The sequence below is a fragment of the Marmota monax genome, unplaced genomic scaffold (genome assembly GCF_021218885.2).
Source record: "Marmota monax isolate L192 unplaced genomic scaffold, Marmota_monax_Labrador192_F-V1.1 WCK01_AAM20220418_F8-fsc00028, whole genome shotgun sequence".
Taxonomy (NCBI): Eukaryota; Metazoa; Chordata; class Mammalia; order Rodentia; family Sciuridae; genus Marmota; species Marmota monax.
Window position 1 is genome coordinate 1,023,702 of NW_026694779.1, and position 21,155 is coordinate 1,044,856.

The 21,155-nt window shown below is 61.9% G+C and overlaps 2 protein-coding genes across 5 annotated transcripts in view; both read right to left on the minus strand.

Moving 5' to 3' along the window:
• Positions 1-569: 569 nt before the first annotated feature.
• On the minus strand, positions 570-4,683 carry Rho (rhodopsin). The gene is made up of 5 exons (XM_046425628.1): positions 4,323-4,683; positions 3,680-3,848; positions 2,217-2,382; positions 1,818-2,057; positions 570-680 (listed from the first exon to the last, which is right to left on the minus strand). The coding sequence occupies exons 1-5, from the start codon at positions 4,681-4,683 to the stop codon at positions 570-572; spliced, it is 1,047 nt and encodes a 348-aa protein (XP_046281584.1).
• Positions 4,684-7,357: 2,674 nt separating this feature from the next.
• Ift122 (intraflagellar transport 122) overlaps positions 7,358-21,155 on the minus strand; it is a 54,425-nt gene continuing 40,627 nt past the window's right edge. For 2 of the 4 annotated variants that reach the window (XM_046425425.2, XM_046425426.2), the window contains 12 exons: positions 20,848-21,014; positions 19,089-19,260; positions 17,550-17,652; positions 15,567-15,707; positions 14,672-14,766; positions 12,810-12,910; positions 11,440-11,605; positions 10,863-10,974; positions 10,317-10,442; positions 8,588-8,667; positions 8,192-8,356; positions 7,358-7,849 (listed from right to left, as the gene is read on the minus strand). In XM_046425425.2, coding sequence (XP_046281381.1) covers positions 7,760-7,849; positions 8,192-8,356; positions 8,588-8,667; positions 10,317-10,442; positions 10,863-10,974; positions 11,440-11,605; positions 12,810-12,910; positions 14,672-14,766; positions 15,567-15,707; positions 17,550-17,652; positions 19,089-19,260; positions 20,848-21,014 — 1,518 coding nt within the window. In that variant the 3' untranslated portion in view covers positions 7,358-7,759. Of the gene's footprint in view, positions 7,850-8,191; positions 8,357-8,587; positions 8,668-10,316; positions 10,443-10,862; positions 10,975-11,439; positions 11,606-12,809; positions 12,911-14,671; positions 14,770-15,566; positions 15,708-17,549; positions 17,653-19,088; positions 19,261-20,847; positions 21,015-21,155 lie in introns of all 4 variants that reach the window. The other 2 variants (XM_046425424.2, XM_058572938.1) reach the window with 1 other exon arrangement.

Below are 21,155 nucleotides of genomic sequence, written 5' to 3' on the forward strand. Positions count from 1 at the left end.
CGGTGCTACCACACCGAGCCCTAAGCTGAGACACCTCCCCAGAGAGGAAAAGTTCTCATGTTCCTGAGAGATGAGTTGGGGGGAAGAGGGGACAGATCCTGCTGGCCCCTGGGAACCGGGGGACCTGAGTTTGGGGGTGGTCTTGGTTGTCAGGCTGTCCTCTGAAATTAGGGAGCCTCGTTTTTTTCTTCTCATTCTTTTTTTTTTTTGGAGGGGGGAGAGGGTACTGGGGGATTGAACCCAGGGGCACTTAACCACTGAGCCACCTCCCCAGCCCTTTTTTAAAAATTATATTTTATTTAAAGACAGGATCTCCTGGAGTTGTTCAGGACCTTAGTAAATTACGGAGGCTGGCCTCCAACTTGCGATCCTCCTGCCTCAGCCTCCCGAGCCGCTGGGATGACAGGCGTGGGCCACCACTTTAAAAGCAAACAAACCCAGGGAGTCTGTGTGACCTCCTTCGACAGGCACTGCTCCTGGGCAGGTGGCTGTGGCTGGGAGGGGAGGTGGGGGATAGGAGACTCCTACAATCTGTCGAGATCCGTTGGCCACAGGGTCCTTGGCAGGGCTTAGGCTGGGGCCACCTGGCTGGTCTCCGTCCTGGATACGGTGGTCGAGGCCTCGTCCTCACCCAGTGGGTTCTTGCCACAGCAGATGGTGGTGAGCATGCAGTTCCGGAACTGGAAGGTCAGGGGGTGGAGTCAGGGCCAGGTTGTCCCCAAAGAGCAGAGCAAACCGGCACTGGTCAGTGAGGCCCCCTGCCCTGCTCCTGCCCCCCACAGCCTCCACTCCCCTCTCCAACCCAGCTCTCTGAAGGAAACCTGTTGAATATAAGTTCCCCTAGGCCGTGGAGACACCCGGGATGCCACACAAAGGAACTTTGTCACCCATGCCACCCCATGGCATCCTCCATGTGCCAAGGGCATTCCGTAAAAGTATCTCATTTAATTCAAGAGTGATCCTCCTGCCTCAGCCTCCCTAGCCACTGGGATGACAGGTGCGTGCCACCTCGGCTGGCTCTCATTGATTCTTTAAAAGCAAACAAACCCTTTGGAATGCTGCCCTTTCAAGGGAGGAGGAAATTGAATGAAGCCCAGAGAGGGAACTTGAGCAGCCTGAGGTCACACAGCTACGTAACAGCAGAGCTGGCATTGGAACCCAATGTGCCTTGCTGCAGAGAACAGCTCCCCACCGTGGATTCCACAGAGAAACCTGCGATTTTTGGTACTAGATCCCTTTATCCTATGATTGGTTCGGTTTTATGGAGACTAGGACTGTCCCGATCCCAGGCTTGGAATTATTTGACATTAGTTTGTTCATTTTGGTACCAGGGACTGAACTCTGGGGTGCTTCACCCCTGAGCCCCGTCCCCAGCCTTTTTTATATTTTATTTAGAGACAGGGTCTCCCTGAGTTGCTTAGGGGCCTCACTAAGTTGCTGAGGCTGGCCTCCAACTGGCGATCCTCCTGCCTCAGCCTCCCCAGCCATGTGCCTAAGGAGGCTGTACCATTTGACTTTTAAACCAGGCTTCCAGAACCCCCTGGAGCATCAGGTGACAGTCCCACCCTGGAGCATCAGGGGCCCCCAGAGGGCTTGTGAGAAATGCAGGTTCTGGGGGGACGGGTCACCACCAGAGTGAGCTCTGAAGCCACCAGCTCTGGGTGGGACCCAGGAATCTGCATTGATCCCGAGCTCCCGGGTGGGACTGTCAACCCCAGGTCCCTCCATCCCAGCCCGCCACCAGGACGGCCCTGGCCCCAGACTGTAGCTCGTGCCCCCTGGGCAGCAGCCCTGGCCCGGGGACGGTCCCCTCCCACCTGCTTGTTCATCATGATGTAGATGACAGGGTTGTAGAGGGCGGAGCTCTTGGCGAAGAAGGCGGGGATGGTCATGAGGACGGGGCCGAAGTCGGAGCCCTGGTGGGTGAAGATGTGCACGGCCACGCTGGCGTAGGGCACCCAGCAGATGAGGAAGGCGACGACCATGATGATGACCATGCGGGTCACCTCCTTTTCTGCCTTCTGGGTGGTGGCCGACTCCTGCTGCTGGGCGGCTGCCTGCAGGGACACGGGAGAGGGACAAGGGACCGGATGGCCTCGGATGACAGCGCCCCGCGGCCTTCCCCTCCAGCTCCCCGCCTGGGCTCAGGGTGGGAGCTGGGGCTGCGCATGCGCGTTAGCGGGTGGGCGGGGCTCCGCGGCCTCCCGGGCCTCTACCTCCTTGACCGTGAAGAGCAGCCGGCCGTAGCAGAAGAAGATGATGACCAGGGGGATGGCGAAGTGCACCACGAACATGTAGATGACGAAGGACTCGTTGTTGAGCTCGGGCTTGGGCGTGTAGTAGTCGATCCCACAGGAGCACTGCATGCCTTCGGGGAGGTACCTGGGGGGAACAGGGCATGGGGACACGGGTAAGGGACACCCCAGCCCTGAGCTGTCGACACACCTGCAGCAATGGCTGCACCCTCACAGAACCCCCCCACCCTGTCCCCATTCACCAGGCCTCTGCCTTCTGGAGGCCCCAGGTTATGCAAGGCAGAGGGGACATGGCTTGCAAGTGCCCTGTGATTGCAGCCCTTTTGTACAAATTGGGGTCTTCGGGCCAAAGATGGACGTAAATGCATTTAAGGGGTCTTTGTGCAATAACGGAAATCAAGAGGCCTGACGCCCGTGCTTGTGGCACACTCCTGTCATCCCAGCAGCTCCGGAGGCTGAGGCAGGAGGATCGCCAGTTGGAGGCCAGCCTCCATAATTTAGTAAGGTCCTGAACAACTTAGCGAGCCCCTGTCTCTAAATAAATCCAGAGTGGCCGCTGGCTGTGACAGAGGGTGTGGGGGCCAAATTGGAGAAGATGGGCAGGAGCCGGGGTGGACTTGAACCCAACCAGCCTGAGAGCTGGACCCCAGGAGGACGGAGGGAGGAGAGAACTGAGGAGAGAGGACAGGAATTTCCCAGAACAGAGGGACACGAGGCCTCCGGGCACCTGAGTCACCTCTCTGGGTGTCCAAACCACTGTCCCCACTTCTTGTCATCTGGAGACGGTGGCTTGGAGGTCAGATGGGACTCAGTTGCCAGGGGACACAGGGTGGCCCTCTGAGGCCGACTTGGCTTTTCAAGGTGCTGAGGCCCAGGGTCGGGGGAGCCTCCTGTGGGACGCTGGGCCAAAGAGGATTGGAATTTGGCCTTGGGCTTAGTTGAGGGTTATGGGGGCTCAGCCAAGACGGTGTAGGTTTGGCACGATTTGACCCAGCTCTCCCACTCCTCGGGGTGGACCCAGAGGACTTAAAATCAGCCTACAACAGTGACGCAGCCACATCGGTGTCGACTGCAGCTCATTTCACAATAGCTGAGCTCTGGAACCAACCTGGGTGGCCTTCAACAGGGGAAGGGATAAAGAAACTGTGGTCTGTATACACAGTGGAATATTACTCGGCCATGAAGAAGAATGAAATCGTGGCATTTGCCAGTAAATGGATGGAACTGGAGACTCTCATGCTAAGAACCGGAGACCCGTCCCCCCCAAAACACAAAGGGGATGAAGGGAAGGGAGGGGGATGGGAATAGGAAAGACAGTGGAATGAAGGGGACCTCACTTTCCTGTGACACTCCACATCAGGTCCAGCCATTAGGGTCCTGACTGGGAGACCTGCAGCCCGCTCTCTGCTGCTCGGTGTCATTACCTGGACCAGCCGAAGAGGGGCGGGACGGCACAGGCCGAGGCCATGATCCAGGTGAAGATGACCCCCATGACCGCGTGGTTCTCCCCAAAGCGGAAGTTGCTCATGGGTTTGCATACCACCATGTACCTCTCGATGGCGAGGACCACCAAGGACCACAGGGCCACTTCGCCTGCAAGACAGTCAGCCATCAGTCACCTGCCAGCCCTCGGCCTGTCCAGAGATGGGGAGACGGTGACCGGAAAGGCCACCCCAAGGACTCAGAGAGGGCTCAGACAGGGAGAGAAGGGACAGGGGGCAGGGCAGGGGCCCAAGATGCCAAGGAGTGGAGTTTGTGGGGGCCACAGCAGGGTTCCCTGCAGGGAGGAGGCTGATTCCCGCTGGGGCCCCCGGTGGCGCCGGCCTGTGATATCTCAGCAATTTGGGAGGCTGAGGGAGGAGGATTGCAAGTTAGAGGCCAGCCTCCGCCATTTATGGAGGCCCTAAGCAACTGAGCGAGAATCTGAGAATTAAAAAAGTAAATAAATAAATGAAAAGGGCTGGGGATGTGCTAAAGCAACTCTGGGTTCAATCCCAAGTAGCCACACACAAAAAAATGTCATTATCTCCAAGGTCCCTTGTCACCCCTGCCACCCCTGCCACCTACCGCCCAGAGTGGCAAAGAAGCCCTCCACGAAGCACCCGGTGCGCCCGAAGACGAAGTAGCCGTTGAGCGAGGTGTAGACGGTGGTGGTGAAGCCGAAGAGCACCATGAACAGGTCGGCGGTGGCCAGGTTGAGCAGGATGTAGTTGAGGGGGGACCGCAGCTTCTTGTGCTGCACGGTGACATAGAGCGTGAGGAAGTTGACGGGGAAGCCCAGGAGGATGAGCAGGAACATGTAGGCGGCCAGGAGGGAGAACTGCCAGGGCTCGGCCAGGTAGTACTGCGGGTGCTCGAAGGGGCTGCGCACCACCCCGGTGGCATTGGAGAAGGGGACATAGAAATCGGGGCCCTCGGTGCCATTCATGGCTGTGGATCCCACCCCAGAGGGCTGCTAGGCGCGGCCACCCGGGGCTCCCGCTGGACTGCGGGCTCTGATCCCCGCCCCCAGGCCCTTATAAAGTGACCTTCGGTCCCTAAGCTCTGGGCTGAGTCAGCGCCCTGGAGATGGGGTGCTCCTAATCACCTTAATCCCCGCTGCGACCAGGGCCACAGGCACCTGCTAGAGGGGCCAAGGTGACACTCTGGCCGGGAAGCCTGGGGTCAGGGCGCTGTCCCTGGCTGGTGTGTCTCAAGCTCCTCCTGACCTGGGTCTGGGACCTTGGGATGCCAGGATCGTCTCCCCAGCCGCCTCCTGGCTCTGCTGTCACCTGCCCCTGACACACAGGCTGCTTGGGGTTGGGACCCACTGCTCCAGGAGCAGCCACAGGGGATCTGAAGACCCAGAAGGGAGTGGCCCTGGCCAGGGCGGCTTGTGGGCTGAGGGTCAGGGAGGGACCAGAATCCAGCTCCGGGAGGGGGTGGCCGTGAGGCTGTGGAGACCCCCCGGGGACAAAGAGGCAGGCCAGGGAGCCCAGGGGGAGGACATGGGCCGGGGGCTGGGGGGCAGAGGCTTGGGCAGATCTGCAACCCAGAGAGGTGACGCAGGGGACAGAGACACCAAGACCCCCAGCCCACCAAGCTCATTTTAGGGGGGAAGGGACTGAACCCAACACGCTGAACCCCTGAGCCACATCCCCAACCCTTTTCATTCTATTTCGAAACAGGGCCTCCCAGAGTTGCTGAGGCTGGCCTCCGACTTGCGATCCTCCTGCCTCAGCCTCCTGAGGCCCTGGGATCATAGGCATGCGCCACCATGGGCCTGGCTCAGACTCTCTTTTTACAAGATACTTAATCCCTGGCTTCAGTGAGGTCACTCATCTTCTTGCTGACCCACAGCTCCTGTCTCTCTGGAACGTAGGCTCATTGCTGCCTGGGAGCTGGCAGTCCATGCTAGTAGGTGCTCAATAAATACTCAATAAATACTGGTGCAGGACTGTGACTCTGGGGGAGGATTTGCGCAGGGACAGCCCTTAAGCCTCCACTGGAAAGTCTGGGTCAGCACCCCCCCCCCATGGCTTAGCCTCAACCGGATGTGTCACCAGTGAACGCTTAGGCTGAGCCGAGAGTGTCAAGGGAATGAGAGAAGGTGACAGACCCTCCCTCCTTCCCTCCTTCCCTCCTCTCTTCCTCCTCCTCACTTTTGCCAAACACCCTCCAGGGCAGGGTGCCGGCTGGGCACTGAGGACCCTGAGCTGCATCCCGAGGTCTCCACCCTCCTGGTCTCGGGGGACAGCAGATGGGGCAATGGCTAACTGGAGAGATGGCCATTTGCTCCCAGTCCCAGCGTCTTTGAGGCCAGAGGAGCCAGAGGTGGGCCTGGAGGGTGCCTGGGGGCTCCCCAGAGGGGCTGCCGGCCTCAGCAGGGCATCTGGGGGTGCCTGTCCCCATTCCTGTCATCATCATCGGGATCCTAGGGGTCCTCAGGAGCACCTCTGAGCCCCGTCGGCAGGTGCACACCGAGGCTAGCCTCCCGTGCTCCAGGGGGAGGACCTTGGGTACAGAGGGAGACTAGGGCTGGGTGGATGCGCATGCGCATGCGCAGAGCCTGCCTAGGTTCAGTGGGAGGAAGAGTCTCCGGGCCTCGGTTTCCTCGTCTGTGTCCTGGGCAGCCTTGGGGGTCCTGGGGGTGCCACCAGAGGAGCGTGGCCATCCAGGGCTGCAGGACTGGGTCTAGTTACTGGGCCCAGAGGAGGGGAGCTGCAGCCCCAGGCGGCCCCCCTGGCTCCCGCCAAGACCATCTGATCTGTCACTGTGATTGACGCCTGTTGGGGAGCTTCTTTCTCCCAGCCATATGCAAATGACTTCAGTTGAGGAACCGCTAATGGGAACCCTAACACATTAATAAATGTTTAGCGAGAGAGCGAGCACGCACGCTCCCAGTCATTAGCCGCTGACGGGGGAGTCTGTTGGCACAACTGTCTGGCTGCCATTCTTTGTCCCCCCCCATCATTTCCAAAGAGCGATGCGGAGGGAGGTGGGGAGGGGGCGGGGTGGGGGCAGGGAGCCTGGGGGCGGGGCTCCAGCCCTCCTGCCTGGGCCTCTGCCCCGCCCCCTTCAAGAGGGCCCCTAAGGTGTCATCGAGATGGAGTCCTGCGGGGTGGCCTTCTGCCTGACCCACAGACAACTCCTGAGGAGCCCCTGGGCCTCGGCATCTCCCTTCCCCACTGGCTGCAAAATGGGGCTGATGTCCCCCGCCTTGCTCAGTGGCCTGGCTTGGACTTTGGCAGTTGGCCGTCTCCAAGGGAACCCACTGGCTTGGGGACCTGGAGGGGAAAGGCCGACTCAGGGGGGCTGGGGCGGTGTGGAGGGAAGGTTCTAGAAGCTCTGGGCAGGCGCCTTTATTTCAACCTCTGCCATCTTGTTGGGAGCCAGGTATCTCATTTTCTTGTCAAGACAGATCCCCATTAAACCAGAATAAATAAACCAAAAAACCTTCCCGGCTCCCCTGCCCCTTCCCATATTGCCATTCCGATTAGATTAGATTTTAAGAGCGCAGCGAATGCGATGTTCCTTTCGGATCAAATTAGAAACAGGTGCACTTTTGCATAAGGAAATTAAGTTGCAGACAATACGAAGCTTTGCTAAAACGCAGACACTGATGAAAATAAGTAGCCCTTTTATTTGTCATTATTGAGGCAGTCTGTTGGCCTGCGCGGTGCGCGCCTCCTGGGCGGCCGGCGGACTCCACTACCCGGGCTGCCCCTCCACTACCCGGGCTGCCCCCCCACTACCCGGGCTGCCCCTCCACTACCCGGGCTGCCCCCCCACTACCCGGGCTGCCCCCCCACTACCCGGGCTGCTCCCGAGCTCTCAGGTCTTTTCTTTTTCCTTAGAAAATATAGGTGCGTCCTCTCCCCAGCCCCTGGTGCTATTTACAAGGCACAAAGTGCCAGAAGTAGGAATCCTGCGGTTCCGGGAGGCCCCTCCCTGGAGCACCAACTGCATCTGGGCGGCCGGGACCCTCCTCCTTCCTCTCCGCAGGCCGCGGGTCTGCAGGGCGGTCAGGGGCCGGGGTCGTCGATGCGCCTGCGACAGTAGGGGCAGCAGGTGTGCTGCAGCACCAACAGCTCATAGTCCTCCGAGTGGAACATCTGGGAAGAGAGGGCGAGAGCCGGGTCCCAGCCCGCGCCAAGTGGGAGTCAAGGCCAGAAAGAGCCGGGTGGGCCGGGTGGGGGGTCGGGGCTGAGGCGCCCTTTTCCTGAGGGAAGTTCAAGGTGCGCCCTCGGTGGCCCCGCCCACCGCCCCTCCGTCCCGGGAGGCGCAGAGCGCGCAGGCCACGTGACGCCCTGCAGACAGCAGGTGGACTGCCCCTGTCCTCCTCGCTCAGGGCAGCGGCCCGTGCCCCTGATGCTCCGCCTCCCCAGGGGACACTTGGGAAGTGGAAGGACAGCACAGGGAGCCCCTGGGAGCCGTGCGGGCTGGGGGCGCAGTACCTGGAAGCAGGAGGGACACATGGTGATGGAGGCGTCGGGCAGCAGCGAGCGGAAGTACTGCCACTGCAGGGGCGGCGGCCAGCGCTTGATGAGGACGTCGCGGCGGCTCATGGAGCGCAGCACGGTCCGGTTCACGACCACAGGCACGAACTCGGAACCGCCTTGCTGCAGGGGGACGCGGGGCAGGGCCCTCACTCAGCCTTGGGGACACGATTGTGTGCACCGTGGTCCTGACTCTAGGGTGGCCAGGAAGGGCCCGGGAGCTTCCCACCCCAGGTGGCCCTGGCAGCCTCAAGTGCCTCCTGGGGCCAGAGTTGCAGGGAAGTGGTCCCGTCCCTCCCTCCAGCTGCCACCTCCTCCTTGGCATGTCCCCTTGGCAGCCTCTGAGGCCCCCACCTCGAAGCTCAGCTTGGCGGTGAACGGGTCTTCGCCTCCCATGGGGTCCATGGCCTCGTCCAGCCGCAGCGACTGGGAATCTGGAGGTTTCTGGTCAAGGTCGAACTGAGAGGCCGGGCAGGGGACAGGCACCACCCTCCTCCCAGTGTGTTTTGACTCAGGGGCACTCAGACAGGACGAGAGGGGCGACCAGGTCCCAGGAGGAGGGATGGAGGGGCAGGGACCAGGAGGGAGCCAGGCCTGACTGCAGAGAGGGTGGCCGCCCTGCCAGGCCATCTGCGGCCTCCCCACCTGCTCCCAGGTCCCAGGGGCTGCACAGGGCCACCTGTTGGGGGAAGGGTGAGGTGGTTGGCAGGTGCTGTGACGGCTCTCAGGTCACAGGGCATGGGGAGCAGGGGTGGGGGAGCTCCACAGACCCCTGGGCTGGCTCAGGCCAGCCTGAAGGTGTCCGGGTCCTCCCCTCTACGAGGACGGTGGCAGAGGCTGAGGGGCTCTCGTGGGGACGACCCCTGGAGGCTGCTGGGAGCGGGGCAGGGAGCATGGGGCTGATGGCCAATGGCAGCTGACTCTCGGGTCCTCTTCTGGCCTGTGCTCCTCGCAGCATGGCCGTGCTTGGCGGAGTCGCCTGGGAGCTTGCTAGAGGCAGACTCTCGGAGCCCCCTGACCTGGTGACTTGGCCGCCCGTGACGGCAAGACCAGGCGCTGTGTGGGCCTGTTCCTGTGAGAGGCCCCTCCTGGGTCCAGCCTAGGGACACAGGGCCCAGCTGGGCAGGTAGCATCCCCCTTGCCCGAGGACAGCTGTGGCCCCAGGTTGCTCCAAGGGACTGTGCCCTGGGGTTCTGTGGTCAGGAGGAGAATCGACTCTTCTGAGGGTGCTGGGCTGGCACCGTAGGTGGCCACCTCTGTCACTATGTCGTGGGACAGAGCTGCCTAGAGACAAAGCTTACCCAGGGACAGGACAGGCGGCAGGAGCCGCGCAGCCTCCGGCCATGTGGAGGGGCACCCTCTGCTCTTGGCTTCTTATTCCCTCTGTTTGCTCAGCTGTCTCTGAGTTGAGGTTCCTGTCACTGGCATGTAGGAGTGACCTGACTGCCAGGCACATGGCACACACTGTAACCACCCATGCAGGAGGGTCGCAGGTTTGAGGCCAGCCTGGGCGACACAGTGAGACCGTGTCTCAAAATAAAAATAAGGCGGGTGTGGTGGCGCACACCTGTCATTCCAGCGACTCAGGAGGCTGAGGCAGGAGGATCTTGAGTTCAAAGCCAGCCTCAGCAACAGCGAGGTCCTATACAACTCAGGGAGGCCCTGTCTCTAAATAAAATGCAAAACAGGGCTGGGGACAGGACTCTGTGACCGAGTGCCCCTGAGTTCTACCCCCAGTACCGAAAATAAAGAGTAAAACCATAAAAGGGCTGGGGGTGAGTGCTGCCCTGGGCTCAGCCCCCAGGGCTGCGGAATGGAAATACCTGACCATGACGCTGAGCTGCCGGCCACGGAGCCCGCACTCGTCTGGAAGGCATGGCTGCAGCACCTTGAGGAGCCGGGGTGGGGACAGGCCCCCAGGAAGACCAGGTGCCCCCCCCCGCGTCTGGCTGTGGACCCTGGCAGCCCGCTGTCCGTCCTCACTGCTGTGGGGGACTCGCCGACCTTCCGCAGCGCTGAGGCTGGGGTCAGCAGGCTGCCACCGGCTGGCCCTCTTGATCTGGCCCCGACTGTCACAGGATACTGGGGCTGGTCACCTCTTGCCATTTGCTCTCTCGCTTGTGTCTGGGGGCCTCCAGGTCGATGAGGGCGACGGCCTCTTCGTCGGTGATGCCCTCCTCCAGGTAGAACTCCACCAGGTGCAGCACCTCTGGGGCACGGGGAGGGTTGGTGACAGGCTCCGGGGGACCGGGGCCAGCGCTCTCTCTAGGCCACCCGCGGGCAGCCAGAGTGACCCAGCAGGCTTCTCCAGGGGCCAGAGCTGGGCCTGAGCAGTGCCTCCTCCCGTAGCTGAGGGGCTCCTCAGAGGGAGGGGGCTTCTGGGGGTGTCCACAGGGAAGAGGGGACCCGATGCTGAAGGCCTGGCCCGGCCCTGCTCTGGGCACTTTGTCACGGCGGCCTGCACCGGGAGCTGGCTGGGCTGTGGGGGACCCAACAGTGGCTCTGTCAGGCGGGGTGGGGACACACAGGGCCCAGGTCACCAGTGATGACCCTCAGAGGCCTTCGGGAGCTCGCCCCGTGTCACGTGGCTGGGCAGCAGAGGAGGGGCCATCTGTGTGGCAGGACTCACCGTAGGACGAGGCGGAGAAGACGAAGGGCTGGCGGCAGTTGACGCAGACGTTGCCCAGGTTGTTGAGCAGGGGGTTGTTGGTGGAGCAGCGGTAGCACAGGGGGACCAGCTCCTGCCAACGCAGCACTCGGTGGCCTGGGCCCGAGCAGAGGTGGCACCCCACACCTGCCCTGTCCCTGGCCTCGGCCCTCTAGGACCCGATGTCAAAAGGTGTGGGCAGGAGGGGGCCCTGGGGCCAGGAGTCACATGCTGGGGACACAGGTGACACCCTACAGGAGTAACTGGGGCCTGCCACTGGGGCCACTGCCCAGGCCACCTCCCAGGCAGGGCTCAGCAAGGCGCTGTCCTGGTGGGAAGGACAGTAAGGGCAGCCATCCTTGCCTACGCCACCAGACACCTGTGCTGGCACGTCTGTCCCCACCACCAGCAGTGGGGAAGGTGTCACGGGTCCCCAGCTGATAGCAGGGCGGAGTGTGGAGCCCAGACCACAGCGGCCATCTTCCCACAGGACCCAGGCCCAAAGCCACAGGCGCCTGGAGGGAAGGAGCAGCCCCGCCAGGGAAGGGGGCGACCTCACCTCGCTGTCGTGGAAGGGCTTGGAGCGGATGGTCAGGCTGCCCAGCTCGATGGACTTCTGGAAGCGGGCGGGGCTCTGCAGGCCCTGCAGCCGGTCGTAGGCGTGTCGCGCCAGCTTGTAGGCGCCCAGGGCCTTGCTCTGCTTGGCCAGCGTGAAGAGCGTGTTCCTGGCAGGGGCGACGTTAAGGACGGCGGGGGCCGAGCGGGCGCCAGAACTGCGGGTACTTCCCCGGCCCAGTGGGCGACCTCTGAGCCACAGCCTCCCGCTCTCCGGGGCCATCCAGCTGCCCAGCCTGAGGTGACGGGGCTTTGTGCTGGGACCTCTGGCTGTGACCAGGCCCTGCCTACCCTCCCAGCCCCCTGTGAGCCTCAGCTCGCTCCTGAAGCCAAGTCCCATGTCCCCACACTCCTGTCGCCAGGTGGCCCCTCAGCTCCAGCAGCTGGGGGCTGGTGACTCCTCTAAGGCAGGGACTATGCCGGGAGCCATGTCCAGGTCCCAGGACACAGCACAGGACAAGGCTCGGGGCAAGCTCTGCTGACCTTGAGAACTTTCTGGAAAGGCCAGGTAGCAGGGGCTGAGGTCGGCAGGCGTGGCTGTCTCGCCCGCCACTCAGCAGGGCCTTGGTGGGTGAGGCACCCCTGGATTTGGGGACTTTCCCCTCAGGGGTGAATGATGGGCCTGGAGTCATGAGAGAGGCCAGCTGTCCCCAGGCCCTCTGCCAGGGGGTGCCTCATAGAAAGGCGGCAGGGATGGGTTGAGGAAGAGTGCACTGAGGAAGGGACAGGGGACAACTGTGGCTTTCATGATGCTCAGGACCTTAAAGACAGGTCCTTCCTGGCCACACAGGCCCTGCAGGCCCTCACTGGCCACAGGACGAGAAGCCAACCCGCGGCGAGGTGCTCCACTGGGCCCCCAGGGTCCTCCCACAGCCACTTCCCCCGGCATCCCAGCCCCGGCTGTGTCTACTCTTGGGCACGACACACACTCTCTGAACCTTGCTGCCTGTCACCTCCACAATAGCTGGCAGCCTTGTCACCTGGTACCTGGGGCCCTGTAGGCCTGGCTGACAAAGGCCACCCCACGGGCCCCAGGGAGTGTGGAGGGCCTGGGCTGACGGCCTGCTGCCTCCTCCAGTCTGTCACGCCCACTGCGGTTTGGGGGGAGGGGGGGCTGGGGACAGTGTGTTGGCCAGGGACTTGGGCCGGGCTGGGCCCAGAGCTCGGAAAACTAATCCTCTCCTGGCAGCGGCCCCCCTGGCTGAGCCTCTCCCCAGCAAAACAGCAGCAGGAGGCGGGCGGAGAGGCTCTGCCAGGAAGGCCTCCCAAGGCCATTAGAGAGGGCGGGCGGGCGGCGAGGGGACGGGAGGATACACTTTAGAGATGCCCAGGGGGGTGTCCTTGGTCAGGCTGTGCAGCAGGAACCTGGAGATGTTGAAGAGGGTTTCGGGAAGATGGAAGCTGAATGGCTCCTCCTGTGGGGAGAGCAGATGAATGTGAACTTGACCCCCCAAGGGCTCTGCGGGTCAGGCCAGAGGCAGACGCAGGATTCTGAGGCCCTTCAGTGCGTGAGCCTCCTACTGTGTGCTGGGAGCCTCCCGCCACAGTCTCAGGCGGTCTCTCACGTGGGGGATGTCGTGGGGTGATGCCCAGGGAGGGGACCTGCCCGATCAGAGCTGGGGTTCAAAGGCAGGGCTGAGTCCCGAGCCAGGCCTCTCTGCCCAGCTGCGCTGCCTGAGGGGTCCTGATTCCATTTCTCTGAGCTCAACTTGTCTCCAATTAGCTCTAAAAGAGAAGGTCTTTGATGCACTCGGGGACAGGGCCACTGACACAGGCAGGTCCTTGTAGCAGAGGCGTTTAACCCTTTCTGCGCCACCTCCTGGCCCTCTGACAGCCTCCTGAGACATGGGCCACCAAGCATGTACCCAGGCGCCTCTCACTGCCAATCCCGAGCCCCCTGCGCAGCCCTGATAGGTGACACTCAGCACCCATTAGTGCAATGAATGGGTCCCCTGCACCCAGATGCTGCCAGAAAGGCCCAGCAGGCCGCGGGGAATTCTCTACCAAGAGGGCCTGTAAAAGGTTAAGAATACCCTGTTCTGGAAGATTCTGGCACATTGTGTACAGACTGAGGCTGCAATTGCTAATCAAGCTGTGGCCATCGGGGATTCGGGCTGGCCAGCTCCCCGCCTCCCGAGCACTTAAATGGTAATAAGCCGTCACCTCCCCGAGGAGGGTACTGGGCCCTGCTCACCACGGGGCCCCCAGGGCTTCGCCCCTAATTGGTCTCGACCCGAGGGCTCGCTTTCTCCGCCTCTGGAGCGGAGCCCAGCCCCTTCCCTTCCCTTCCTGCCATCTCTGTGGGCTCCCAGAACCCCAGAAACCCTCAGCCACTCCCTCTGCGCTGGGAGCCAGGGAGACGGCTCCTCTGGTTCTGCGGCGCTGGGTGAGGAGGCGTGGAGAGTCCCAGAGAGAACGTGGGGGGCAAGATTAGCACCTCTCCTCTGGAGAGAAGCCATGCGCCTCGAGGATGCAATGCCCCCCTTCCCCGCTCTCCCATCTGTGGCCCTGGTGACAGACCCTGGCCTCCAGCCTGGCCCAGGTTGCACGAGGACCCCTGAGAGGGTCTCATCTTGGGAAAAGCAAAGACGATAAGGGAACGAGGTCCCCGCTGGGGGAGAGGAATGCGGGACTGTCGCAGAGCTAGCTGTGGGGGCTGTCATCCTCCCCCATGACTTTCCCAGGAGGCAGAGGCTGGTGAAGAGGTCTGTGCAGATGAGCAGGAGTGCCAAGGGGAGGCAGGGCCTCGGGTGGCCCTTGGGCAGCAGCCTGTCCCCCACTGCCACGAGACTGCTTTAAAATGGCTTCCTTGAAATAATCAGGGAAAGACTACAGAGCACTCGGTTGGTCTCTGCAGACGAAGCCAACCCTGGCACACCAGTCGGGCGCAGAGAGGTGGGTACGTGGGCCCTGGGGGTTCTGCCCGCCTGCATTTTGGAGAGGTGGCCCCTGCCTGGCTCACCCACTCTGCCTGGGTCATCAGAGGCTGAGCTGATCCGCAGGAAGGCCCGTCCAGCTCTGCGCCATCATCAGACACCCCCCATCATGGCCGCACATCAAGCATGAGGAACACCCAGCTCTTCCTCCCCAGGGACATCAGGAGCAGGTCCTGTTGCCCCAGTGGGTCGGGGTCCCACCCACAGCCTGCTGCTCCTAGGAGGCTCGGGGCGCCTTACCGTGTAGCGGTGGATGGCGTGGTAGCCGTGGTACAGCTCGGCCAGGTGCTGGTAGTGGTGGAACTTGGCCAACATGGCGTCCTTCTGGACAGGATCTGCTGCGGGGCACATGCGTCAGTGGCTGTCTGGAGCCGCTGACCGGCCACAGCAGGGACGGTCGGTGGCGCTGTCAGCACCAGCTCTTTTGAAACACTGGGCCTACCCCAGGGAGAGGGACAGCACTGTGCTTGGGGGCCACACCTAGACGGTGGCCTCTCAGCTGGAAGCATCTGAGGTAAAGAGAAATGCCACCTGCCACCTGGGCTTGATGGTTCTCACTCTAGCAGCCTCCTGGAGGGAGTGGGCCGGGGTCCCTCTGGGGTACGTGGGCACAGAGCTCAGGGAGGAACAGTGACTTGCTGCAGGTCCCTCTGTGGCCTCCGTTCCCAGTGCTGCCCCTCCTGCGTGTGCCCTTGGTCTAGAGGAGATGCACCTCTACCGCCCTGTCCCCCCTTTCTGGACTCTCCCAGTGCATCATGGGAAGTCCTGGGAAGGACGGCATCATGGACACAGTCCTCTGGCGGGGCGAGGGGCCTGCGGTGCGTTATGGTAACGTGATCTCTGCTTCATCTTTTCATTTAATTAAATTCTTTGAAGCCGGGGCCAGCTGCAGGCTCCCGGGCTGCAGCAGAGAGCTGTGCTGAGTTGGGGAGGGAGGGCGGGACCTGCCAGGCGTCACCCCTGCGTGGCCCTGGGACCAGCCGGCTTCTGGCCACACGAGGAGGAGATGATACAGGAGATTGTGCCACTGCGAGGCAGGCTTGGGGACAATGCGCCCCGTAAACAAGCCCAGGGCTTTAATTAAAATGTCCCCGCTGGTCTGATGGTATCTGGGTGCCAGGACGGAGGGACCCACCCTGGGCTATGTCGAGGCACTGCATGGACAGCATCCAGTAGTAATAGGCGGCGTCGTTGAACCTGCTCTCCACCACGGCGTTGTGCGTTAGCTGCTCCAGCACCTGGACCGCTTCCCGCTGCCTCCCGGCCTTGTGGAATGCTGCAGGGGACACAGAGCACTGTCACCAGGGGAGGTGGGCGAGGGGGCCGGTGGAACTGCTCAGAAAGTGGGGCGCCCCACGCGCGCGCGGAGGGAGCATCTGTGGGCCTGGTTGCCGGGATGCTGCCTCTCCGGCCGGAGGCTATAAATAACCGAGGCGACATCCTGAAAAAGCACAGTGCGACGCGCTCCGTTTTGGCTGGCAAGTGGTGACAACCTACTTCAGAGACGCATGGCAGGGAGAGGAACCCGGGGAGCCAAGTCCCAGGGCACAGTCGGAGCGGGAGACTGGCTTGTCCCTCGTGACGAGATGCTCCATTCCACAGAGGGGTTCTGTGACTCTGAGGTGACACCCACGGGCCCCAACCCTCGACGGAGCTCAGTGATTTATAAAGTGCTTTTCACTGCGCCTTAGGTCACTGGGTCACCACAGCAGACTGAGAAGGGACGGTCAGCCTCCGTTTTATCAGGCAACAAAAATGCGCTTTGCCAGGTAGAAGTATAAGGGTCACGTCCAAGGTCAGAACACCGGCCCGGTCCATCTTCGACAGAGCGCTTTTTTTTTTGGTACTGGGTATTGAACTTGGGGGCACTCGGCCACTGAGCCCCATCCCCAGCCCTATTCTGTCTTTTATTTAGAGACAGGGTCTCACTGAGTTCCTCAGCACCTCACTGTTGCTGAGGCTGGCTTTGAACTCGTGATCCTCCTGTCTCAGCCTCCTGAGCCGCTGGGATGACAGGTGTGCGCCACGGCACCTGGCCAACAGTGCTTTTTGATGTCAACCTTGAAAGATCTGTCTCCATCCTCAAAGCCAGACATTTGGGATGAGAAGCAAAATCTTCCTTAATCATGCCCACATCTGTGTACCTGGAATTTCCTGGGCACCTACTACATGGCCAACGGCTCAGGATATTGAGCGCTGCTGGTCAAGCGCTTATGGCTGGGACACTTGACCACAGGTGGACACTCAGAGGACCCAATCCTCCGCCTTTAGAGAAGGAAAGGTCTGGCCTTTGTTCCGTCTCATCTCCAGGCTCCTGTCTGCGTACCAAGTTACTATGGCGATGGATTCTTGGAAGGGCGACCAGACAGATGGGTAGGTTGATGTGTTTTGCCCAAACATGCAGCTCCGTCAGCAACTGGGTGCTCTGGAGATGCTGAGGTGCTGGGGAACAGGCTGTCCTTCAGCGCGGGCTCTTCTCCCCACAGGGAGCCACAGACTCTGCACTGTGTCAGGGGCGACTGTCACCATATAGAGGTGCGGGTGCATCGCTACGGACTGCCACACACCAGGTCGCAGTCAAGCGCCGTCCTGCCCAGACAGCAGAACAGCCAGGTTCCCTGGCGGGACAGATCCTGGTCCAGCTGTGCCTCTGCCTGCCACTTACTAGCCTAGTGACAGTGCAGGGCACGTTTAGCCTCTGCGTCTCTGCAGGGCTGTGGGCAGGATTCAAGGCTGGGCAGGTCAGGTTCCCAGCCATGCTACCTGTGTCGCAGGGCTTTGTGGGGGTGACGGGGAAGACACGCTGCAGTGCCCGGTGCTCTGCTCAGTCACACAGAGGCGTGGAGGGCGGCTGGACCTGCCCAAGCTCCTGCAGCAGGTTGGTGACAGGCCCACACTCCACGTCCCTGTCCTGACTCCCGCTCCAAAGTGTCTCTCAGCGCCTGGGTTGTGGCTCTGTTTGCCTCGCATGCAAAAAAAGCATTTCACCCCAAACAGCCATCCCAGGTGACACCACCTGCCTTGGGACCCGCAGCACAGGCCTGCTAGCTTCGCTGAACCGTGTCTTGGCAGCGCCTCCTCCCGGCCCTGGGGCACCAGGCCAGCCCACGTGGCCTACCTTTCTGGGCTTCTTCGAAGCGATCGTTCTCTGCCAGCCACTGCGCGTAGGGCACATAGATGTCGTCCTTGAACTCGGGGTGCTTCTCGCCCAGAGCAAAAGCCTGGGGGGCAGGGCACACAGTCTTAATGAAGCAGTCCCCGCAACCCCGGGAGACATGGCACTTGGCTGGATCAGGGATGTCATACTTTGGCAGCCTGACATCAGGGATGTCATATTTTACCAGCTCAGAGGGGGAGAGGGCCTCCCTCCCAGCCACCCCCAGCAACACAAAAACATCTCGGCTCTTTGGAAACAAAAGGCAATTAACAGCAATATGCACGCGCCCGCTCCCAGTGACAACACAGGCTGTTTCTGGACCCCAGAAGCCGCTCGGAATCGGAAACATTTTATTTTGAGGGTTTGCGTGGGCTCCTGTCGCCTGCAAACAGATTTCTTTTAATTGCAGGCGACACCTAGGGAAGCAGGACTGACATTCTCCTCGTCACTGCTTGGGGGCTCAGAGGGGACTGGGGCTGTGCTGACGCCTGGGCCCAGACCTCCGGGCAGGCCAGGGGAGCCGGAAACGGGCACAGGGAGGAAGGGCAGGACACCAGCGAGGGCCACGTGGCCCCGAGGTCTCCAGCTTCTGCTGCTAGCGAGTTCCCCTTGAGAAGCCATCGCTGCCTCTGTCCTTGGTGCCACCTTTTCTCATCAGTGTCCTCTGTCCCCTCCCCAAGTGGAGTCACCCAGAGGGCAGGCAAGAGGTAGACTGCTCACCCAGAAAGGGCCCTGCTGACACCCTGGGAAGCAGGCTGCCACCTCGGCTGGGGCCACCTCTCCTGCAGGGGTGCAGTGTCCCCAGGACACAGCCAGCCTGTGAGCTGGAAGGACAGAACTAGGCCTCAGGGCGGGCAGTGAGCCTCAGGTGGCCACGCTTGTGGGTCTGGCCAGTGTGCCCTTCGCCTGCCCGTCCTCCATGCCAGGGGCAGAGGCTGGGGGTGGCGGGTGGGAAGGAGAAGCGCTGCCCTGAGGCGGCTGTGGCACCCTGTGCCTGGAACATAGGGATTGCGTTTCCTGCCAAGATGCCACCCGGCAGGTTTTAAATATCACACAGGTGCACCTCCACGTCAGGCTGCAGGGTGGTCAGCAGCAGGCACAGGGCCGTCCTGCCAGCTTTCCCCGCCCAGAGCTGCCATCAAGAAAGAGCTTCCAAGCTGGGCGCAATGGTGCCCGCCTGTCATCCCAGCAGCGGAGGAGGCTGAGGCAGGAGGATCGCGAATTCCAAGCCAGCCTCAGCAAAAGTGAGGCCCTGAGCAACTCAGTGAGACCCTGTCTCTAAATAAAACGCAAAATAGGGCTGGGGAGGGACTCAGGGGTCGAGGGCTCTCCCAAAAAAGAGCCTCAGAATGCATGAAATCTACACAGAAAGGCCCCTGAAGCTTCTCTGGCTCAGGGACTCAAGGACAGCGCTCCCGATGGCCAGGCCAGGCTCCCCCATCAAGGGAGCACCTCTGCCTGAGGCTCGGGCCCCTATGCCCGGGCGCGCTGTCCCCTCACCTCTTCCCAGCGCTGGGTGTCCACGTGCAGCTGCACCAGGGACTTGAGGTCGCCGATCTTGAGGTAGGTCTCGGCGGCGTAGCCCGGGTTGTCCAGCTTCTTGAAGTAGTGCGCGCACAGCAGCAGGGACTCGCGCTCCGCCTTGTCCAGCTTGCGGGCGATGTCGATCAGCCTGGGGACAGCGGGGAAGGGGCACCCTGTGGGCTGTGTGGGGACACATCTGACGTGCCCGGGTGGTGACTGAGCGAGTGAGCGCCCCAGAAACCCTGCTAGGGACCGTCCAAAGCACCGGGGAGGTGCTGCCACTCCCACTCACAGATGGGGAGACCTGAGGGCAGGGTCACCAGGGAGCAGGAAAGCGGTCTCTCCCCCAGGGTTTCTGGAAGCCTCTCAGCCACGTGGAGGCTGGCATGAGAGATCCCCAGGGCCCGGCCTCTAGAGGAGGAGGCCAGCAGGGCCAAGGTGCTGGCCACTGGAGGGGCCGCGGGAAGCGCTGCTCACTGCATCTGCCATTGTGACCAGCTCGCCCCCTGCCCTTGGGGACCTGGGCTGGTGAACGGGCCTCTTGGTTCTGGCCAGGCCGGGATTTGGAGCTGACCCAGTTCTCTGAGGGCAGGGCCCCCTGTGGCCCGTCTCCATGGGAAGGAAGGCCCGGGATCCTAGCCTCAGAGCCACGCTCAGGAGGGTGTCAGTCTGCGCTCAGAATAATAATGGCATCCAAAAATAACACTGCTCCGCAGAGAAGGGACAGTTTTTAGAGAAGTGGCAAAGGCAGTCGAGAACCTTCGGGCTCCCCGCCCAGTAGCCACATCCCTGGAGGAGAGGCACCTGTTACAGCCACTCCAGGGAAAGGGCCACACAGCATGGAAGTGGCTCCTTCTGGAACTCGGTAAGTGTCCCAGGGTCACATGGATCCGCAACACTTGCCAAGGAAAGTGACATAAGGGAAAACTAAGGGGAGAGGCGGGTCCCGAGAGCTGCCTGGCTTGGTCTGCACCCCCTTTTGTGGACAGGATGATTTGGGGGCCCAGCCTGTGCCTCTGCCTTGGAGACGCTTTCTTCTCAGACAACAGGACGGGTGGTGGCTGCCCACCAGGGTCCCTTTGTGAGGGGCCCCCACACCAACCTCCTGGTGGGCTCGGGGGACCACGTGGCCAGCCCTCTCCCCTCCGCAGGTCCTGGCTGGCCACTGCTACCTGGGGACCACAGTGCGGCTTCCGGAACACCCGGCGGCCCTCAGAGCTGAGGCTCCATCACTTCAAGTGCCTAGGCCAGTGTCCTCCGCCAGCCCAGTGTCCCTGACTGGAGGACCCTGGAGGCCTGCTGTGCATTGGTGTCCCACGGCGTGTCTGGGTGGGAACAGTCACATATCCCTCAGACACAGAGCCACCACCCACATCACAGCCCGAGGCTCGGCCCCACGACTCTCCAGTGGCCAGGCCCTTGGGGACCCCGTGGGTCCCTCCTTTGCTAGAAGGCTGCAGAAGCGCCAACTCAAGAGCCTGGGACAGAAGCAGGTGCTTGTGGTGACTGTAGCCCTGGGTGGTAGCGAGTGCCCAGGGAACAGGTGCTCTGACACTGGGCGTCTGCTGGCCTCTGTCCCTGTCACCCTTTCCCCATCGAAGGCGGCGACTGCCTTGTCCCATCTGGGTCTCCCAAAGAACCGAGTCACTTCCACGTTTGGTGTCGACATTTCCAGAAACACCGTCAGTCAAACCCCACAGGTGACACAGCACGACGGGTGTGCAGGGCCACCTACATGTCGATCCAGCCGCGGTCCCCGCTGATCTCGATGGCTTTGATGTGCTCCCCGGCCGAGATGTACATCTCCACGGCCGCCTTGGGCTCGTTGATGTTCCTGGCCCAGTCGGCCTGCTTGGTGATCAGCATCTTGGTCTCCTTGGGGTCCCCAGATCCGAGGAAATCCTGAGGAAGCAGGACAAACAAACACTCCGGATGAGGGCTTCCTGTGCACGTGACGTCAGGCTGCCAGCGGGGGCTCTGCTTGGCCACACGGCCACCAGGATGCAGAGGGAGCCCGGGCGTGGGGGCTGAGTGTCTGGGAGA

Coding starts and splice junctions, on each gene's coding strand:
- Rho (XM_046425628.1), bottom strand. CDS start 4,683: ATGAATGGCACCGAGGGCCCCGATTTCTATGTCCCCTTCTCCAATGCC. Junction 2,383..3,679: donor CCCCTCTTCGGCTGGTCCAG/GTAATGACACCG, acceptor TGTTCCCCCCAG/GTACCTCCCCGAAGGCATGC. Junction 681..1,817: donor ACATCATGATGAACAAGCAG/GTGGGAGGGGAC, acceptor CTGACCTTCCAG/TTCCGGAACTGCATGCTCAC.